The sequence below is a fragment of the Vicugna pacos genome, chromosome 3 (assembly GCF_048564905.1).
Source record: "Vicugna pacos chromosome 3, VicPac4, whole genome shotgun sequence".
NCBI lineage: Eukaryota > Metazoa > Chordata > Mammalia > Artiodactyla > Camelidae > Vicugna > Vicugna pacos.
In genome coordinates, this window is record NC_132989.1 from 37,469,240 (window position 1) to 37,488,146 (window position 18,907).

An 18,907-nucleotide genomic window follows, 5' to 3' on the forward strand; every position below is an offset into this window, starting at 1 on the left:
CTAAGAAAATCATTAGGCTTAATAATAGTAACTAATAAAACTATGTAAAATAATTACTTTATAAATGAGATGAATAAATATCATTAGCATCAACGTAGGCATACACAAATCCACCAGATTAACGAGGAACATGGGTAAGAAATACCATAAACTGATGACAATGAACTGCATTTTATGAGGTTTTCCTGTTAGTGAAGTACTTTCACATTCATTAAATCCTTAGGGCCTTATAACAAGTTGGAAGGTGGTATCCTTTAGAGGAGGTAATAAAGGTCAGGACACTGCATGGTAGTAGGGAATGGTTAGTGTACCAGTGTTGCTACAGTAGAAACACAGTGCTTGAAACCTGGCACTTTGGGGAACAAGTACCCTGTGAAGGTATAGACAAACTAAGGTAGGGGAAATGCATGACATTTCTATTTTTGTGACAAGAGAGAGATGAGCCAAAAAATAGTGGGAGTTTGAGCAAATAAACAAAGCAGAAGTCATGCCTGAACTGCAATGTGTGTGACGCAGTGTGTCAGCAGAGCTCTCTTCCCATGCAAATAATACAATGGAACTGAAAACAAGTCACGGAGTAAACAGTACTTAGCTACACTGCCGTACACAGGCTCCTTAGTTCCAGCCTGGAGGGTGCTACAAGGAGGAGTGGGAGGTGTTTCTGACATATGCAAAACGTAAGGTGGAACCATTTGGTGACTGTGCCTATTCAATTGCTCCAAAGGTTACAGACTTGCTGAATCCTGAAGCTGCTTATCCGCATTGCAGATCCTTTGTAACAGAGGATTTGGTGAGCCCAGAAAATGCAAGGGGAGGACAGTGACTCAGGAACACTATTAGCTAGAGAACAGTGGCACCATTATGTTCATCTTAAAGCAAACTCAGGCCAGATCAAGCAATTTGACCAGGAACACATGAGAGATGAGAAAATTGAGACTCAAATCCAGGACTTCTCATTTCAAACTTACACTTTTATCCTAATATACTGCCCTCTAAATTCATATTATAAATACACATGTCATAATTTACTTTATCAATGGCAAATTTCTGTAGTAGAGTTTCATTTTTTTTCGACTATTCTAGATAAGTACGTGTCTTCAGATAAGGTTTATTCATATAGTAACCTAATTTACTGAAAACATCTTCACTCGGAAATTTAACTAAAGAAAATCTAGTATGCAATTCTCAAACACTTAACTAAAAAACATAGGTTGGTGCGTAGCCTCAGATAGAATTCAAATATGGTAGCTAAAGGCTGTGATAAAATTCACCCCTCACCTTCAATGAATGTTGTCAATTCCCTCCACTACATTTTTAGCAAGTCAGATGTTAGATTCATTTCTTTTCTCCATCTTTGTTTAAACTAAGATGACATCTATAATTTACAGTGAGATTAAAACAAGTATCAAGTAATATGAAAAGGAAAGAAAGGAGGCCTATAACGTATTCAAATTATATACATACCAAAAAAATGACTCCTTTGGGAACCATGGTAGGCATAACTGGTACTCACCCATGTGCGGATCTCCTTCTCCTCCCTGAAGGGACTGCGGGAAGGGCCATGTGACTCTTGGCCAACGACATGAATAAAAGGCTGAGTTAAAAACATGGTAAGATTCTCCAGTCTCCCAATCCTCCGTTGTAGCGGTTCTGGAGGAGGACACACGGCCAGGTGGTAGAGGCACACATTCCACACAGCCTTTATTGCTGAATGAAGGACACCTGCCCTGGAGAGTCTCCTGGACTCACAGTAAGCTTAGGGTGAGCAGGAAATAACTCGGATGCCTCTGAGAAACCGGAGTTGTTTGCTACCACACCTTGACTTATACAGAAATAGACATTAAAAAAAATTTCTTCCAAAAACCTCTTCAAGCATGTTTCAGTGAAATGACTGTAAGCTCTACAGATGACCTGGGCATTAGGCAGGGGTCGTGCTTTGGGCAGTTCCGAAAGGCAGTGGAGAGAACACGGGCTGTGGAAGCTGCCTGCCTGCCTTACAGTCCTGGCTTGACCACTTCCTGGCTCTATGACCTTGAGTGGCAGGTCTCAGTGACAATTTCCTCATTTGTAAAATGTAGATAATAATAGTGTGCAAAACACTGGGTGTTAGGAGGGAAAAATGATGCTATGAAGGAAAAATAACACATTCAAACACATAGAAGAATGTGTGGCACAAAGCAAGCCCTTGGTAAGGGTTAGATCTCTTGTATGGTCAACATCATCTCTAACCTACCCACGGGCACACTGTTTCATTTCACTGATTCAAAATTCCCTTTGGTGGTTAGAAGAATTGACAACTACATTAACAAGTAGTGGAAAAATCATATCTATAATAACAAAAGGATGGAAAAGCTTTTACTCACGTTCTAATGCACTGGTTCTTCAGTGGTTCCACAGAGTGGATCTATTGCTATTTTTAGCTGTAGGGGTCAATGTTAAATAGAGGAAACTCACAGATGAAATACCAGTAATGGAAGCAACACAGTTACTGTCAAATGACATTAATACTGTGAAATCAGAACTTCTGAGGAAAAAAAATCCAAAATAATAGACAGCCTTTGAACTTAAGGGAAAAAAATAGAAAGGTGAAGCCTCTGATACAATACATGAGAAAATGAGGCTTGCATTATTCAACAGCTCATTCATGTTTGACGCTTGCTAAATTGCCTGAAATCCCTTCACATTCTGCAAAGATCAAACATATTAAGAATGTCAAAATAACATTAGGTAACCCCTTTCAACCGTCAAAATAACTCCTCAGAAAAAAGGAAAGATCTGCAAAGTTCAGGGCTATGAAGAACACAATTAAATGGTGGTGTTGTGGGGAAAAAATCACGGGATGCCATGCTGACACGAAAACACCAAGCAGTAACTTAAGGGGTCAGTTTTGGCAAAAAACTGAAACTGAGGTCCTGGATTTCTTCAGTTTGTAAATCAGGATAATATCTATTTTATGCATCATATGAGCCTTAGAAAAACTAATGTATGTAAAGTTTCAGAAAGCAGTCAAAAATATTAGTTTACCTGTCTTTCATCACTCTAGAAGTCATAAATCATAAGCAATATTTCCTAAGTATTTTCCCTTGGCCTTCACTTAATTCTATATCCCACGTCGATTTAACTACATTTTCAAGAGAGGGTTACTTGCAGAGCTTCTTTATGATCCACTTTAGTTTTTTCCAAAAAGAGCAGAATGATAAATCCAAGCGCCTTCAATGAAATGACACCCTACATAATTGATCCTCCACGAAGACATGGCTAATGTGGTTTTATGTTCAACACTGCTGCTGGCCCTAATGATAGCATCTCACCTGTCATTATTTCAGTATCAGGGGACTGAACGATTCTAAAGCTCCAAAACATTTAATCTGAAAATTTGAATCCCGTGTCCTGGTTCCACATTGACCCAGAAATGTCGTGTGATTTTGCAATCATGTCTAGTAATTGCCAGATTCTGTGCATTCTGCCTAACTATGTGATGTGGAATTTTAATGCTCATAAATCATTTCCTCACTTAGAAATCATAAGTACATACCAATGCACATTACAATGCAATCTTTTGCTACACATCTGAGTGTACATGATAGCAGAATGTGCTACCAACCGAGAATCTAGGGAAAGAAACTGAATCAGGACAATTTACAAGACTTGCCGTTACATTAACGCCTATACTCCACAGGAAAAAAGTTCAGTCAAGGCAGGGATTCATGACTTGATTACACCATTCCAAGTGCGATTACATGTGGAACTACTCAAGCTTTTCTTCACGGAGCATCCAAAAAGAGCTATAATTAGAATCTGTAGATACAAGGTCTTCCATAGTTTCAGAAGCTGTGTGTAGCTACTGCTCTTGGTTCTGTTAAAAGCAACGACTGATCTGTCCAAAGGAAGCCATATAATACAGTGCCTTATTCCTTTATTCATTAAATACTCTGATGCAGGCATAACTCAAACACAAGCTTTTTTAGGTTAATTAAACCACTTCAGTTAATAGCAGACTTCTTTTTTCCCCATAGGCTATTATTAAACTAACGAAAGGAGGTATGAACATAACATTAAATTGAAGACTGGGAAATTTCTCTCGCATGCCCTGTGCTTTTGAGCAGATGCTTTATATTTAGCTTAAGCATGGCCTAAAAATTATCAGTTTTATTTCCTTTTATAACTGCTATAGCTACTGAGAGATGGGAGATAACTTTGGGCAAGTTTTAGTCACTTTTCACCTTTCATCAGTGGAGATACAATAACCTTTCATCACAAAAAATGGGACAATCTGTGTTTAAATTAATAGGACAAAATCTTTCCTATTCCAGTTTAATTCACGGCCACCATGTTTTTTGAACCATAGGCTCCCTTTCACTGTGAGTGGATGTCGTCATAAGCAGTACGACTATTTTACATTTTGTAGGAACATCACCATCAAAGGAGGATGAAGGCCAGCTCTTAGGTACTCTCTCCGTGTGAATAAAAGAATTAAATCATATTGCCAGAAAACAACCTGCCTTTAAGGATCTGATAAAAAGCATTTCTGCCTTGGTATCTTCAGGAAAAGGACAGACAGACTGTGCTTTATGATGGTTAAATGAACCTTGTGCAGAGCTTGCACTTCAGAATTTAAATTTTGAAAGTAATGCTGGCTGATGACAAAAACTGCACTGCCACTTATGACACTTTAATTACAAGTTTCCAGGCAAATATTATGACACTCTATGTTAATTGCTTTCCATGTTTTACAAGTTTATGTATATTTAAAGACATGACTAGGTTCCACTGAACGTTGCAAAATTATCAATTGGGCCAAAAAAACCTATTGGCCCAATATATTCCATACATTAGAGAAAAAAAAAAAGTAACATATGGAGCAAATAAAATTTAAAAAAGTCCCAACACTGCTGTAATCTAACATTTAATGTTGACTATGTAATAAACAAACTGTAATAAGAGAAGAAGGTCAATAACTGTAGCTTTTTAGGTGGGGATTTAATTCAGCTTTATAGGCCCACAGTTACGTATAAATGTGTTAAAAAGAAAAGGTGCTGTGGTTTTGGCATATGTCAGTAATCAAACATAAAAAGATGGTCTTTCCTGGGGTAGCTTTGTCTCTACCTTGAGGGAGAGAGAGATTTGAACCTCAGAGGTTGTGTCTAGGCATCTGGCTCAAATGCCCTTATTCAACCAGCTTAGATGGCCCAGCTTACTCAGCTTGCTTTATTGCAAATGAGTTATCTGCTTTGTGGATGATCTGGGTTGTTAGTAAGCTCTACCTTGACATCCAGATTGGATCCCAGAGACTGACAAGGGACAAAGTCTCAAACTATTAGGTAATTATTAGTTCACAGTAACTGGCTGTGAAAGGAAGGTGGGCCAAAGGGAGAAAACTGTATGTCTTCTAACATCATTTGTAATATCAAAACTTCTTACACTGGATGGATATTTGAAAGGAAGTAATTATTTAAATCTAGAAAAGTGATGAAACCCCAAGTTTGTTTATAACAAGCCTAAATGAATGCATTAAAATGTTGAGAATATACATATTATTTTGGTATTCAGTGAGTCAATTATTTATCTACCTGGCTCATATTTATTAAACATAGTGATATATAGTTAATACATTTTAGATTAGGGCCTTTCTTGATTACTGGTCTTATGTTTTGTAACTTTCTGACAAGTCGGATATATTCTGCCTTGCATTATCATCAAGTCCAACACACACAGAACAAAAATCATGCTGAGTAAATTTTCAACATGATGTCTCTATTTTTTACTTGTTTGATTGTTTCTTTAAAAATAAACCTATTTTCCTTATGGCATTATGCCTAAAATATATTAGCATCTTTTACTAAGAAGTTGTTTAAAAACAGCATACCAAATTATGATAATATAGCTTGAAAAAGGCAAAAAGGAAATACAATTGAAAACTAACTTCCTATAGCAGTGAAAATTAAAGTTTTGAGATTGAAAGCCAAATGTTCAAAAATATTACAGGACTCTTTTTTTTAAGATGCAGAATAATCACATCTCCACCAAAGATGACTCCCTCTACTCCTGCCACTTCAGGAACACATTTTGCTCAGGCACGCACCTGTCATCACGATTCTAAGGCAGTCGACTCATTTCTAACTCCAGGGCAAATCATATGATCGGTCCAAATCATGGTAGTTAAGAAGTGAACTTTTGTCCATTGGTAAGTGTGATCTAAGATGGCAAATGAAAGTAAAGAGAAACACATTTATCGGATTTTAGGAAGAAAGGTTTTCCTCTCTTCCTTCTATAGAATAACAAAGAACTCTTGGCATATTTCAGCTCTGAGGGGAATCAGCTTAAGGCTAATGCTAAAAACGTCCATTTCAGCGGCATCTTTATTTTCCCCTAGGATTCTCCATAAGTGGGGGATCCCTCCAAGAGGCAGAGAGCTTGCTGATGCAGGAGGCAAGTTATCCTACTGACCAATGTACGCGTTTATGGTGTGTTCTGGGGGCATGCTGACTGTGGGGAGGGTCTGAAGGGGTTGGGTGCAATAGATCATACTTGAGGTACCAAAATGGAAGTACATAACATGAAAATGTGTACAGTTCTATTTAGATCTTCGATTATGAACTTAAATTGGAAAAATTCTGACATAAACTCAGTGTGATCTCCAAACTCTTGTCAAAGTTGCTATCCATTTTGATGAATATTAACATGAGATTAAATGAACCATTGCTTCATTTTAATTCTGAGGAACGTTTGGTTTTACCATTATTTACTGTTGTTTATTGACATACGATATTTGCACAGACCAAAATCTTTCATTACATAGACAGGTGAACATATAAGCATAATTGTATAGTATAGAAAATAAACTTTCTGGTCCTTAGCATTTAGTAATGCAAAACTAGTGACAAACATCTTTAGAAAAAAATAATAAAATAGTCCTTCGGTATTAAAATTTCTTATTAAAAAGCATTAGGTCAAAGTGGAGACTATGGCATGTTATTAATGCATAGATGAGTTAGGCATGAATAAAATGAATCTAATCCCACCTTTCAGAGTAAATCAAAATATTTGAAATCTATAGGTCACAGTTTGTCACAGGTCAGCTGAGAACACAATATATTCAGCTTTTTCATTATTCTGTGGTTTTTGATGATGCAACTTTTTAAACAACGTATACCCAGGATATAAACAACATACTGCATACTTACCAGGTGATTTTTATGCCACTTTGCTGAATGCAGGATAAATATATTTGGGCTTTTTATTGCTTGAGTAGAAAGTGCTCATTACTTATTATTTTATGTTTATAATATAGAAATTAAAAAAAAAGAAAAAGTCTTTTTTTAAATGGCATATATCACACTGTTGTAGTGGTCGATTTCCTCAAGATCGTCTTCTGCGGTTTTGGTGCAGTGGGAGGAGGCACAGTTGCAGGTCTGAGAGGGGGGAAGCTGTTACTGTGGCTTATTCCCAGCCCCCCATTTTCTACTGGGAAAGGAGGGAGATGTGAGGGCGGAGGGTGGGGAGGGCCTTGGGGAGGGAGCTTTCCTGGCGGGTGGACGGGCTCGCTGTGCAAGTGGACCTCCCTGTTTCTGATGTTATACCGGGTGTCACAGTCAGGGCAATAGCCATGGTACTGCACTTTTTCATTAAACCGAACTCGTTCCCGCGGCCCTGCTGGGGGGCACCTGTCTTTCTCAGGTCTATGCATCAGAGCCTGCACCGGAGCCTTGTCCAAGCGACTGCTGGGTTTGCAGCAGATGTCTCCGTTTGGAATTTTGTTTGGTGCCCCTGGGAAGCCTCCATTTCGCACAAGGGTGCCGTTGGTCTTGACCGGGTTGACAGCGGGCACCACCCGTTGGGGGTCTTCACACTTCACAGGTGTCAGCCGCGGAGGAGGTGGCGGAGGGTTGGGCTTTCTCAGGACCGTGAGGATAGCAGATGGGTGGGCTGGGGGTTTAATGAGAGGGGCATTGGCCTGCACTTTGATCTTCTCTATGCTGGAGGCTGTCGTGCCGCTGGAGCTACTATTGAGGGTGTCCGTTTTGGAGCTGTCAGTCATCTCATCCTCCAGCTGTAGGTCAGAGGTCAGGGTATCAATCTGGTCAACCACCTGATGGAAAGGACAAGAGAATGGTGTTGAAAAATTACCTGAAGCTAAATATACTGCAAATAATGTCTTCCTGTCTAGCTGTAATCTGCTGTGGGAGCCTGAACTAATACTGAATTGTGTATTCCACTGTTCTCAATGTTTCCATTTAATGACTTTACAGAATACTACCAGAGAACTGCCAACTGTTTGATAACATAATGATTTCATATGTGTAGAATATGATATACTATTTTTTTTTGGTGGGGGAGGTAATTAGGTTTCATTTTTGTTAATTTTTTTGATGGAGGTACTAGGGATAGATACCCATACCTCATGCATGCTAGGCATACACTCTACTCCCAGAGACCATGCATTTGTCCTCATTCTTTGTCTCTTTTCCTGGGGTCTCTCATGTGGGAGACTAAGGGCAGGCAGAGGCTGGAAAGGGTCCCTCTGGGCACACAGGCACAAAACCCCACCCATTTCCAGACACTTCTTTCTTACAAAACAGAAGTCTAAAGCACTAGGTGAATGGCAAGAAACCTTCTAACCTCTTAAGACACAGGCAATGATCTCCTGCTCCTAGGGCAGAAGCAACAGCTGTCTGACCTTGGAGGAGGAGGCAGAAAATTCTTTTGGTCACAGGAACTTATGCTACAGATGTCTCTTGTCACTTGGGGGAGGGATCCAAGCCATGGCCACTCAAGATTTGCTACAGACGTGAGGCAGAGGCAGGAAATCAATTAAGACCAGCAGAGCCATCACACATGATGGAGCTTCAACCCCAAGTGAATAAAGGAAAATTGGGTGGAAGCATTTCAGGCAATGACATTCTAAGGCAAGTTGGGTAAGGTCACTGGGGAGTCATGAGTTAAGGAATATGACATCTCCCAAAACAGGCTTACCTTAGTGTCTCTGCCCAGTTCAGTTACTGCCTGGGGGCACCTTGGGGGAAACATGGCCTCAGGTCAAATGCTCAAGTTCAGAGCACAGCAGTGGGACCCTCAATCGTTCATAGTCCCTGTAGTCAGAGATCTTGGAGGCCATTCTCATTGGTTGATTTCAAGTGAGTAAATGCATATATGAGGACTGAAAAGTTATGGATTACTTTGAAAATAATTTATTTCTATATGGAGAGTCCCTTCATCTCATGTTTCTATATGTAGACTTCTCCATCCTCTCTTGCTCAAGTCTAAGTTTAACTGTGAAGTTGGTTCTTTGACACATGCTGGGAAGATTGGGCTCAACAGGAAAACGTTGTAACCAATCAGTAGTTAAGAGGATAGAGAGATCTGACTTCTTCCACATGAGCATCTTAAGTGACTGGTTCATGCTAATACCAGGAAAGCTCAGCTTTCAATTTTAGCTCCTAAACCCATTCACTTCTCTCTGTTTTCATTTCTTTGACCCTGGTCTGAGCCACCATTACTTACCATATGAGCCACCTAGAGTCACCTTGCTTTCTCTCTCATTTTCGTAGTCTCAGGGACCTTTTTAAAATAGAATTACACTGTTGTCACTCCCTGCTTAAAACCTGTCAATGCCTGTTCATTTCTCCTGTGAGAAATATCAATTCTTAACATGGTCTCCAAGGTTCTGTATAGTCACACTCAGTGTGGTACTGATAAGTGTTTAATAACTAGTTTAAAAATAACTGGGAGTGCAAGTGAGTCCTGATTTGAAGGGTTTGCCAGTTTTCATGGTGAAAATTCCCACTCAGGTTGATTTCAAGTAAGTAAATGCAATATGACCAAATGTGAGATTGGGAAAAAAATGTTCAGTAGCTCATCATTATAAAGTGTTTCTACCATACCAGTAGAATAGACATAAACTCAGGAGCATAAGTAAATAGTAAAATAATTAAGAATGATAAGGAGTAATTACAAACCTTTATTTTTAATGTAATTTATTTAATTAGGTTTATATACTTTTGTTTTCAATAATAGTTATTTTATATCTGGCTCATAAAATTCCTGAAAATAAAATAATTGACAATTTTAGCTAGTACAAGCCAGCACATTGCTGTCTCTCACTCCTAAATAGCCCTCATACTCAACTCTAATAAAGTTCCCTTTCCCTTTCTGTTCTCAAACCTCTCTGGTTTTCTTTTTGACTCTCATAATTGCCATTCTGCTTCCTGCCCAAGACATTTGCACATACTAATCTGTCTTCTTAGAATGCTCTGACCTCTCTTCTTTGTCTGATTAACTCCTATTTATTGTTAAAAACGTAACTCAGGAGACACTCAAGAAGTAAGCCTTCTCAATCTTACTGCAATTTCCCTTAGGTCAAGTTAATTTGTTAAACACTCGCAAGGAAACTCATTTTCTTCATTCAAAGCATTCACTTTTTTAAACCGTATGTTCAGTAGTAGTGGAGCATCGGAATAATGTTTCCTCTCTAGATCTCCATCTCACTGAGACTGGGGACCTTATTTGTTTCTACTATTGGATCTTAAAGTGCTAATGTGAATGGCATTCAACATGGACCCAACAAATACTTGTTAAATAAATTCACTGAGGATTATTTCTTTGGTTCAACTGTGAGAAAAGCATTTTCTTTCCTATTTGATTTTTGAAGTGATAACTGCCCAATTATTCTAGAATACCATGGGGGAAAAAGGATTTATCCATACATGATCCAGAGTACATAGCACATTTTCTAGCTCTAGGCCAGAAAACTGGGAGGACAGCTAAAGAACACGAGAGACAGAAAGCCATCTTGGCTCCTGGGTACCATGTACTATTTAACCTGGAGAGGTTATCTACCCTAAGTCTTTTATCATATTAGGCACCTGCAGCAAAGGAGAGCAAGCTGGTCTACTGGGAGGATAGAGAAACTAATTTTCGGAAATAAGTAAGTACTGGCTGGCTCCCTAATGGTTCAATAATTCCTGGCTGGTTTAAGTCCCTACAGTGTTTCCTGAGTGCCTAAAAATGTCAACAGAATTAAAAACAAACAAAACCAGAAACAAACAAAATACTGTCCTCATGGAGCAGGGAATCCAGTGGATGGAGCTGACATTAATTAGCTCCTCAAACAAATAACTGTAAAAGCACAAGTGTCCTAGGTGCTTTAAGTGAGAGATACAAGCTGTGATAAGAGGAGAATTAAGACCACATCTGAACAGTGGGTGCAGCCTTCCTGAAGGATGAGTTGCAACGAACTGGGAGAATAGGAGAGATTCTAGAAGGCCCCTCAGGAAAGAGCCTGATCAAGTTCTTCTGAAAGAAGAGAGCACCCACTGGGGGTGGGTGGATGGTATAGAGCTTGGCAGTAGAGCACATGCCCAGCATGCACGAGGTTCTTGGTTCAATTCCTAGTATCTTCATTAAATAAAAAAAAAGATGCAAATTTGAAGAAAAAAATAGGAGAGCACTAAGTGTGAGCAGTTTAAAGAAGGCTTTTTTTTTTTTTTTCGCTGAAGGACACTGTGAGAGATAAGGCTGGAGAGGCAGGTAGCAGTTAGAATGTGAGAGTCCTTGTTACACTGTGTTGAAAAACCACATACTTTAAAAAATGAGTTCCAGAAATGAAAGAAGCAACATTCAAAAAAACAATGAATTTAGTTTTTCAGAAGTGAAGCATCATCTAATTAAAAAAGTACACAGAGTTTCAAACAGGAAAACAAGCAAATCCCCAACCACACACAATATAGTTAAAATAAAGAACACTGGAAAGTAATGATGAAAGTTTTACAACAAAAAAGGAACATGAAATATTTATACAGTAGCAAAAATTAGACTGACAGAAGATTTTCACACAAGCAACAGAAGCCTGAAGGAAATTTAGAAATAGGTTTCATATTGAAAGGAAGTAATGGAAATGGAATATAGTTTAACTCTTCTGTAAAAGCCAGAGTGAAACAGACATTATCCATCAGACAATAAAGACTGGAAGAGTGTACTTCCTAGCTCAGTGTTGAGAGTACTGATAAATGACAATTCAGAAAAAAGTAAAACAAAATCAGAAGAAAGGACTGGAATACAGGACGTATAAGTAAGTGAAGAAATTGTTGAATCAGTAAATCAAAACATGCACTGATTATAAAACAATAATGTACTACAATGACTAATTTTGGAGAGGGCTAAAAAAATGTGAAACTAAAATACTAGGAAAAATAACATGTCTGATTGCAGAACAATCAGAATTAAAGCATGTTAAGGCCACTGTATTAGTATGTGTGTAAGGAGTCATTATCTGATACTTGTTAACTTTAGACTTCCTTAAGAATGCATGTGAAAAATTTTAGGGCAAGTACTGAATTAATAGACAAACGCATAACTTTCAAAATAATATAAGGATTAAACAGTCAGCAAAGAAATTTTGACAAATCTAAAAATAGCAGAAAATAAGAAAACAAACAAAAGAGCATAGTAGGTAGAAACAAATCCATAAGATAGTAAAAAAAAAAAACTTAAAGTATATTAGTATCATAACAAGTATAAATAAATTAAAATAATTCATTCAAGAAGGGACATCAAAAGATGGAATAGAAAGTGGCAGAAACAAGATTATTACAGGCAAATAACCAAATGAAACCTGACACAGCTATATTAATACTGAGCAAAAAAACCTAGCATCTTTCTTAATCAAAATAGTATTATATCAATATTAAGGGGTTAAAAAAGAATAAAACAAAATTGAAAGTTCATGTACACACATATGCACACATGAGAAAAACTGGGGAAACGTTACAAAGAAGTAATTCACATGAGGTAACTGCCAAATTTTCAAAAATCATACATCCAGTCTCCCTAGTAATCAAGGTAGTACAACTATCGTCTGAGAATCCAGTTATTGGTGATGAGGCAGATAATAGGGAACTTCGTACACTGATGGTGCAAATGTAAATTCAGCGAGTCGGGAGGCTTTCTGACAATGTCTCATAAATTGGATAAGGTACACACCCTATGGTACGTGTCTTTCAGGAACAAAGCCTAGACTGTTTAGAGAAACTCTAACAGAGGTGCACAGGGTTGAAAAAGCACAAGGAGGTTTCTTACAGGGTTTTGTTTATTTCTTTTTTTTTGTCATATTAAAAAAATGGAAATTACCTAAATATCTATTAGTAAGAGATTAGATAAGTAAATATAAAACACTTCAAGGGAAGTAACCACATCTATATGTATCAACAGGGATAAATCTCAAAAGCCAAAATCGAATGTAAAAAAGTTAAAAATACATGTATATATGATTTACATATAGAAGCACAGATATTTTTCTTTATACAATATACAAATAAATGAAGCACCTCAAGTTCAGGCAAGGAGCACGATGAATGGATGTTGGGAGTCATCAGCTATATACCTGAAATATTTTATTTCTTTTAAAACTTGATATAAAGTAATTATGATAAAGTGTTAACATTTGTTAAGCCAGGGTTATATGTGATACATGAATGCGTTTTTTTCTATGTCATGTGTAAACTATTCTACAATTTGAAAATAAAATAAATATTTCTCACTATTTAAATAAAGTTAGAAAGAAATAAAGGGAGTATTTCTTACAGCTGCCGTGTGGAGAACACATTCAAGGGTGCTGTAGTTTATTTACTCGGCTAGTTAGAGGATATGGCAGCCAAGTGAGAGATGAATAAATTAACCGGACAAAAAATACACTATACCCTTATAATTACACTTCGATGTGTTGCTAAAACTATTTCAAAGTCTTATACTGCAACTAACGGAATTATAACCACAGGCATGATGGGATTAAAGGGAAAACAAAATGAAAGAAAGGACCAGAGGGACACATTGTTTGCAGACATTCGGAAGTGAGAAGACAGCATGACATCAATCATAAGTCTAAGAACACCCACATGTAAATATCAGAAGCAAAGGAAAAATGTATACCCCAAACTTGAAATTTAATCATCTGTCTAAGTCATTCTGGTTACTGAGATCATTGGAGGAATGTGCTAATGGGAGGGAAACAGAGAGAGATTTAAAGAAAGGATAATGCATTTGATGATTCCAGGAGGATTACCTTAGCCTTACATACAAGGAAGCTATGGTTAGATTGTGGAACAATTAGAAATACTGATAACTGTCATATTTTGAATCACATGAGCTCAAGGTTTTCACATCTGGGAAAATATCCCTCAATATTTTCATAAAGGGAAGCAGATTTGGAAGAAACTGACTAAATAATCTAAGTATTTGTGGGAGTACAAAATTCAGTTCATATTCTGTAAATGTTAAACTGCAAAGAATAAAGATAAAGACACATCAGAGTTTCAGGTTTGGTAGTAGAGTAAAATTCAAGATAAACAGTTTTACCTAAAGTTAAAAAAATAAAGCCAACTTTAGGAGCTCCTTTACCTATGCTTTCACTGGGCTTTGCCATTTTATTATTACATTTGCCGCTACATACTGAAATAGTCTATACCTGAGCATTCCCCTTCGACTATGTAAGTGTGGGCTCACTGTGCACAGTGATTGTCCACAGTGATACTCAATAAAAATATGCTGATTCAAGAAACTGGATAAATGTAGAACCTTCAAGAAAAGTCGTTTCTTGTCTTTACTTTAATCCTTCCCCAGGATCCTCAGCTTAAGTGTGATTTTTAAGCTCTTCAATGCCACCAATTATGGATTGTCCAGAATGGCACATAGGATTAGGTAGAAAAAAAGGAAGGCAGCAAGAAAGAGTTGGGGAGACTTACTCTCTTCCTTCCAGGGTGTCCTCTGACTTTGAAAGCCTAGCTCTACAGCTTGGCATAGGGAACTTTTCACTTATTCTCCAAAACAACTAAGATAATTTAAGTCTATATTTATCTTTAAATACTCATTTATAGAGCTCTAAGTGTATTGAGATCTTTCCTAAATCCTACTTATCTTAATTAAAAAACATATAAAATAGTCCAATGGCCTTAACAATGAAGAAAACCGTTTCCCAGTTTGAGTAAATCTTTCTCTAAGGCTTCATCAGTAACAATTCTCAACTGTGAGACTTTCAGTTACAAACTTAATGAAAGTTAACCCCAACTTAAATCTGTACAAAAAATTATGAATTCTCCTACTTTTTATATTTATTCATAAAACCCACCACATTTGATACCCGTGGCCTCAGCAGCAAAGAGAAAAGAGAAATAAATGGGAGCAGTAGGTAGCAACTCTCCGTAGCTATCAGACCACGGTCAATGGCTGAACGCAGGCTGACCCAAGAGTTTCACTCTCATTTTTGACATTATATAAAAATTTTAAAGAAAAACTATATTTATGTTTATCTCTTTATCCTTTAACCATCTATCATCTGATTGATCTACTGACAGGAAATAAGTAGTTCATCGTGTAGCATACAACTCTGTGTTCCATGATTAGATCACAGTACTTGTTATATGCTAAATATGAATTAATAAGAAGAAATAACTCCTGCAATTATTTTGGGAATGGGAGGAGGATTAACTGGACTTGTACTAGAAGCCACTTAATTGAAGGACAACATAAATTATTCCCCAACTTGATTAACTCTGCTTTGATGTATATTTATTTTAAATATACTGATTTTTGAAAAGGCCCAGGTAGCAGTATGGAAGAGTTGTTCAGGCAGTGAACACTGAATACTTGCTTTCTAAGGAATGAGTAGAATTGCCTTGAGTTCCCAAAACTATCTTTGAATTTCTATAGCAACTGTTACTTCCTTAAAAATAGTATTGTTTCTTAGAGTCTTGGGCAATCACAATATCCCAGACACTATAATAATACTGTATTATCTAACAATGCTTATTTATTTCCCTTTTCCTTGGTGTATTGAATAGAGTATATAATATACATGATAGAAATAATTCAGGGTAAATAAAGCAGTATCTTGAAGTTATCAGAGACCCAGGCTCTGTCCAAATATTTGTTCTGCTCTCTCTGGGTTTGGCCTCCATTTTCATGTTCAAGTTCATAGCTGGAGTTCCAGCCTTCACATATGCCTTTCAAGGGGAAGGATGAAAAAGGGTGGGGAAGGCATAAAGAGATGTTTCAGGAGTAATACATTGTATTTGCTTACATCTGACCAGCCAATATTAAGTTGCCTAAATGCAAAGAGGCTGGGAAATGTGCCCATCTGGGGTTCAATGTGCCCAATGAAAAGCTATGATTACTCCTCAAAATAAAGAGGGTGAAAGGACATTCCAAGGCAATTAGCATCCTCTGAAATAGAGACTAAAACACACACCCAGCCACGTGCATGTGCACACATACAGTGGTATACATTTAATAATCCTTGCTGGGAAATAAATATGAAGGTTATAAACTTGTTTCAAAATTCTTACTAAAAATTGTTTGAAATCTTTTTTTGAGACAGAATATGGTATATATTTTGAAGGTGCTGTATTGTTTGCTTTTGTAATATTCATTTAAATGACAATTCATACCCTGTCCTCTGGAAGTACACTAGATTCAAAAATAAGCAAACAACAATCATAATTCATAGCTGAGTCTGATCAAGAGAAAGCAAGCTAAAACTATAATGCATTTTTCTTGTTTTCCTATGTGTTCAATTGGGTTTGACAAATACTTATTGTGCAAATACTATTAATCTGTTACTGTATGAGACATTGAGGATTAAAAAAATAAGGCTTCCAGCTTAATAGAAACTGATCACATTACTTAGTGCCTTCCTCCCCAAATCATATTTAAATGAGAGTACAGAAATAAAAACAGTAATAAATTCAGAAGATCTTCTCAGAATGGGGTATAAATTGACCAGAGGTTTTTATAAATACATGAGTGAATTAATAAAAAGGTGATAAAAGCACTGATGGACTCCCAGAAAGATTCCAATCTTGAAAGTGGAATAGAAAGAGAGTAGGAGTGAGAAGTAATCTAAAAATTAGAGTGTGAAATTGTTGAGTGACTATATTTCACAACAGAAAAAAATTGTGTCAAATGATCTCACATTCTTTAAGTGCAGCAAGACTGACAAGATGCTAATAGCTCACACCCTAAAGATAAACTGAAGTTCTTGCTGTAAAGAAACTAAATGATGTCTCTGGATAAGAAGGCTCCAAGTGTGGTTAGCAGCAACTCAAAACAAAGCTCATCTCCCTAATATTTTTTTTCCATCGGGAAAGTGGTGGGAATGGGGCAAGAGCAGCGAACCTGTCTTCTCCTAAAGTATTGCATGCTTATCTGACATATTCAAAATCTTCAGTGGGCATCCTCCCTTGCCCTATACGTGGGGAAGGCTGTTAAACATCTTTGTAATATGAATAAATGTCTAATGATCATGAGATATTTGAGCATAAACAGCAGCACAAAACAGAAGGACCAAGATAAACGAACAGATCAATATTGAAGATGAAGCTGCCATTGTTAGTAAATTAAGAGAACTTTGCAGTAATTCTAATTAATGTACTTGGAGAAGTTTGAGAAAGTATCACAGCGATAAAGCAAGAACACACTGCTATAAAAGAGTAGACATAAAATAAGAAAAATATTTGAAATATAAAACAAAAATACTAAACTAAAAAGATTATATTTTAAAAAAGTTTAAAGAAAAAATCTAAGAAATATTCCTAACCATATAGAAATATTTTTTTATAAAGGAAAATACAAGGGGAAAAAAAGGCATGGAAAGCAAGAAAATTAATCCTGGAGCTTCAATGACTGGTTGAGAAGTTTCAGAAAAAAGAAAAAAATGTGGGATTGTAATAATCAAAAAAATAATTAAAGAGAAAATTTCATTGTTGATAATATAAATGGAGCTTCAGAGGGAAAGAGTCAGTTGAGGAATAATTAGGATGAATGAAAAAGAAAACAAAGTCAATCACTTACCAAACACAGAATACCCAGAAAGAAGTGAAAATTTAATAATCATCACAGTTTCTCATCTATGAATAGATGATGAAAGACATTTACCAGTGACTTCAAAAGTTGTGTGGCAAAATAATTTTAACTCTAATTCTATACCTGACTAAATGAATAATTCATCGTAAGGAAAAATTAAAATATTTTTAGATATTAAGGTCAAAGACAATTTACTTCTCTTGTATCTGTTCTTTAAAAGTTAAGGGCATACCGTAGGTCAATAAAACGGACTCCAAAAAGGGAGAAAGTCACAGGATGCAAGAAAAACTATAACTAATACAGAAGTGTGAAAACAAATAAAATAATTTAAGAACGACAACTATACCACAGTCTAAAAAAGCAGTTATCCCAAATTAAACTGTCCCAAACTGAAACAGGAAATCAGAAGCCTCTAAGAAAAAAATGGTAATGAATTACATTCACCAGATCATACGACTGGAAAGCTGTCACGCATTAGAGATAGGGAAAAAAAGTGAGCTATTGCAGTGCAGGTGATGAAAATAATGGTATGTAAAAGAGAATCCATCTGAATCCTGAATTCCCTTTTGAAAGCTTCAAGTTTAGAAACAGAGGACTAAATTTATTTCTATATGAGTTCACTAGCTGGGTTTCATTCCTCTTTTACTACTGAAATGCTGGTTACTGATTTTTCTCTTCACCATACGGCAAAAGAAAAAGACTAATTCTTCATCTTCCAGAAAGATGAGTCAAACAACACGGTTTGAAGTTAAACAGAAAAGTGTTTTAGCATATTTTTTAGACAATTGACTACCCAGAGAACAAAAGCAATGTTAAAAGGAGTTATTGCCTGGGAACAGGCCTAGATATAGGATGAGGATGATAAAGAAGGCAAATAGTAAATATCCTTATGTAGAACTTGATCTGAACATGGAGATGTACGTGCAAATATTAGCTTGATAATAGTTAAATCATATCCCTCCCAAAAAAAATCAAAGAAGAAGATGAATTAGACAAAGTTTTTCCCATGCAAACTAATAATTACCACACAGTGTGGTAAGTGTAGTGGTAAAAGGAC

The 18,907-nt window shown here is 36.7% G+C and overlaps 1 protein-coding gene across 8 annotated transcripts in view; it reads right to left on the reverse strand.

Annotated features, from left to right (window-relative positions):
- PRR16 (proline rich 16) overlaps positions 1-18,907 on the reverse strand; it is a 246,041-nt gene that overhangs the window by 85,992 nt on the left and 141,142 nt on the right. For 6 of the 8 annotated variants that reach the window (XR_012070450.1, XR_012070466.1, XR_012070477.1 and 3 more), the window contains 3 exons: positions 7,185-8,089; positions 6,083-6,195; positions 3,453-3,877 (listed from right to left, as the gene is read on the reverse strand). Coding sequence is in view for 1 of the 8 variants with exons in the window: in XM_006217197.4 (XP_006217259.1) it covers positions 7,334-8,089 (756 nt within the window). In the remaining 7 variants the exon portion in view is untranslated. Of the gene's footprint in view, positions 1-3,452; positions 3,878-6,082; positions 6,196-6,692; positions 8,090-18,907 lie in introns of those variants that run through there. The other 2 variants (XR_004187561.2, XM_006217197.4) reach the window with 2 other exon arrangements.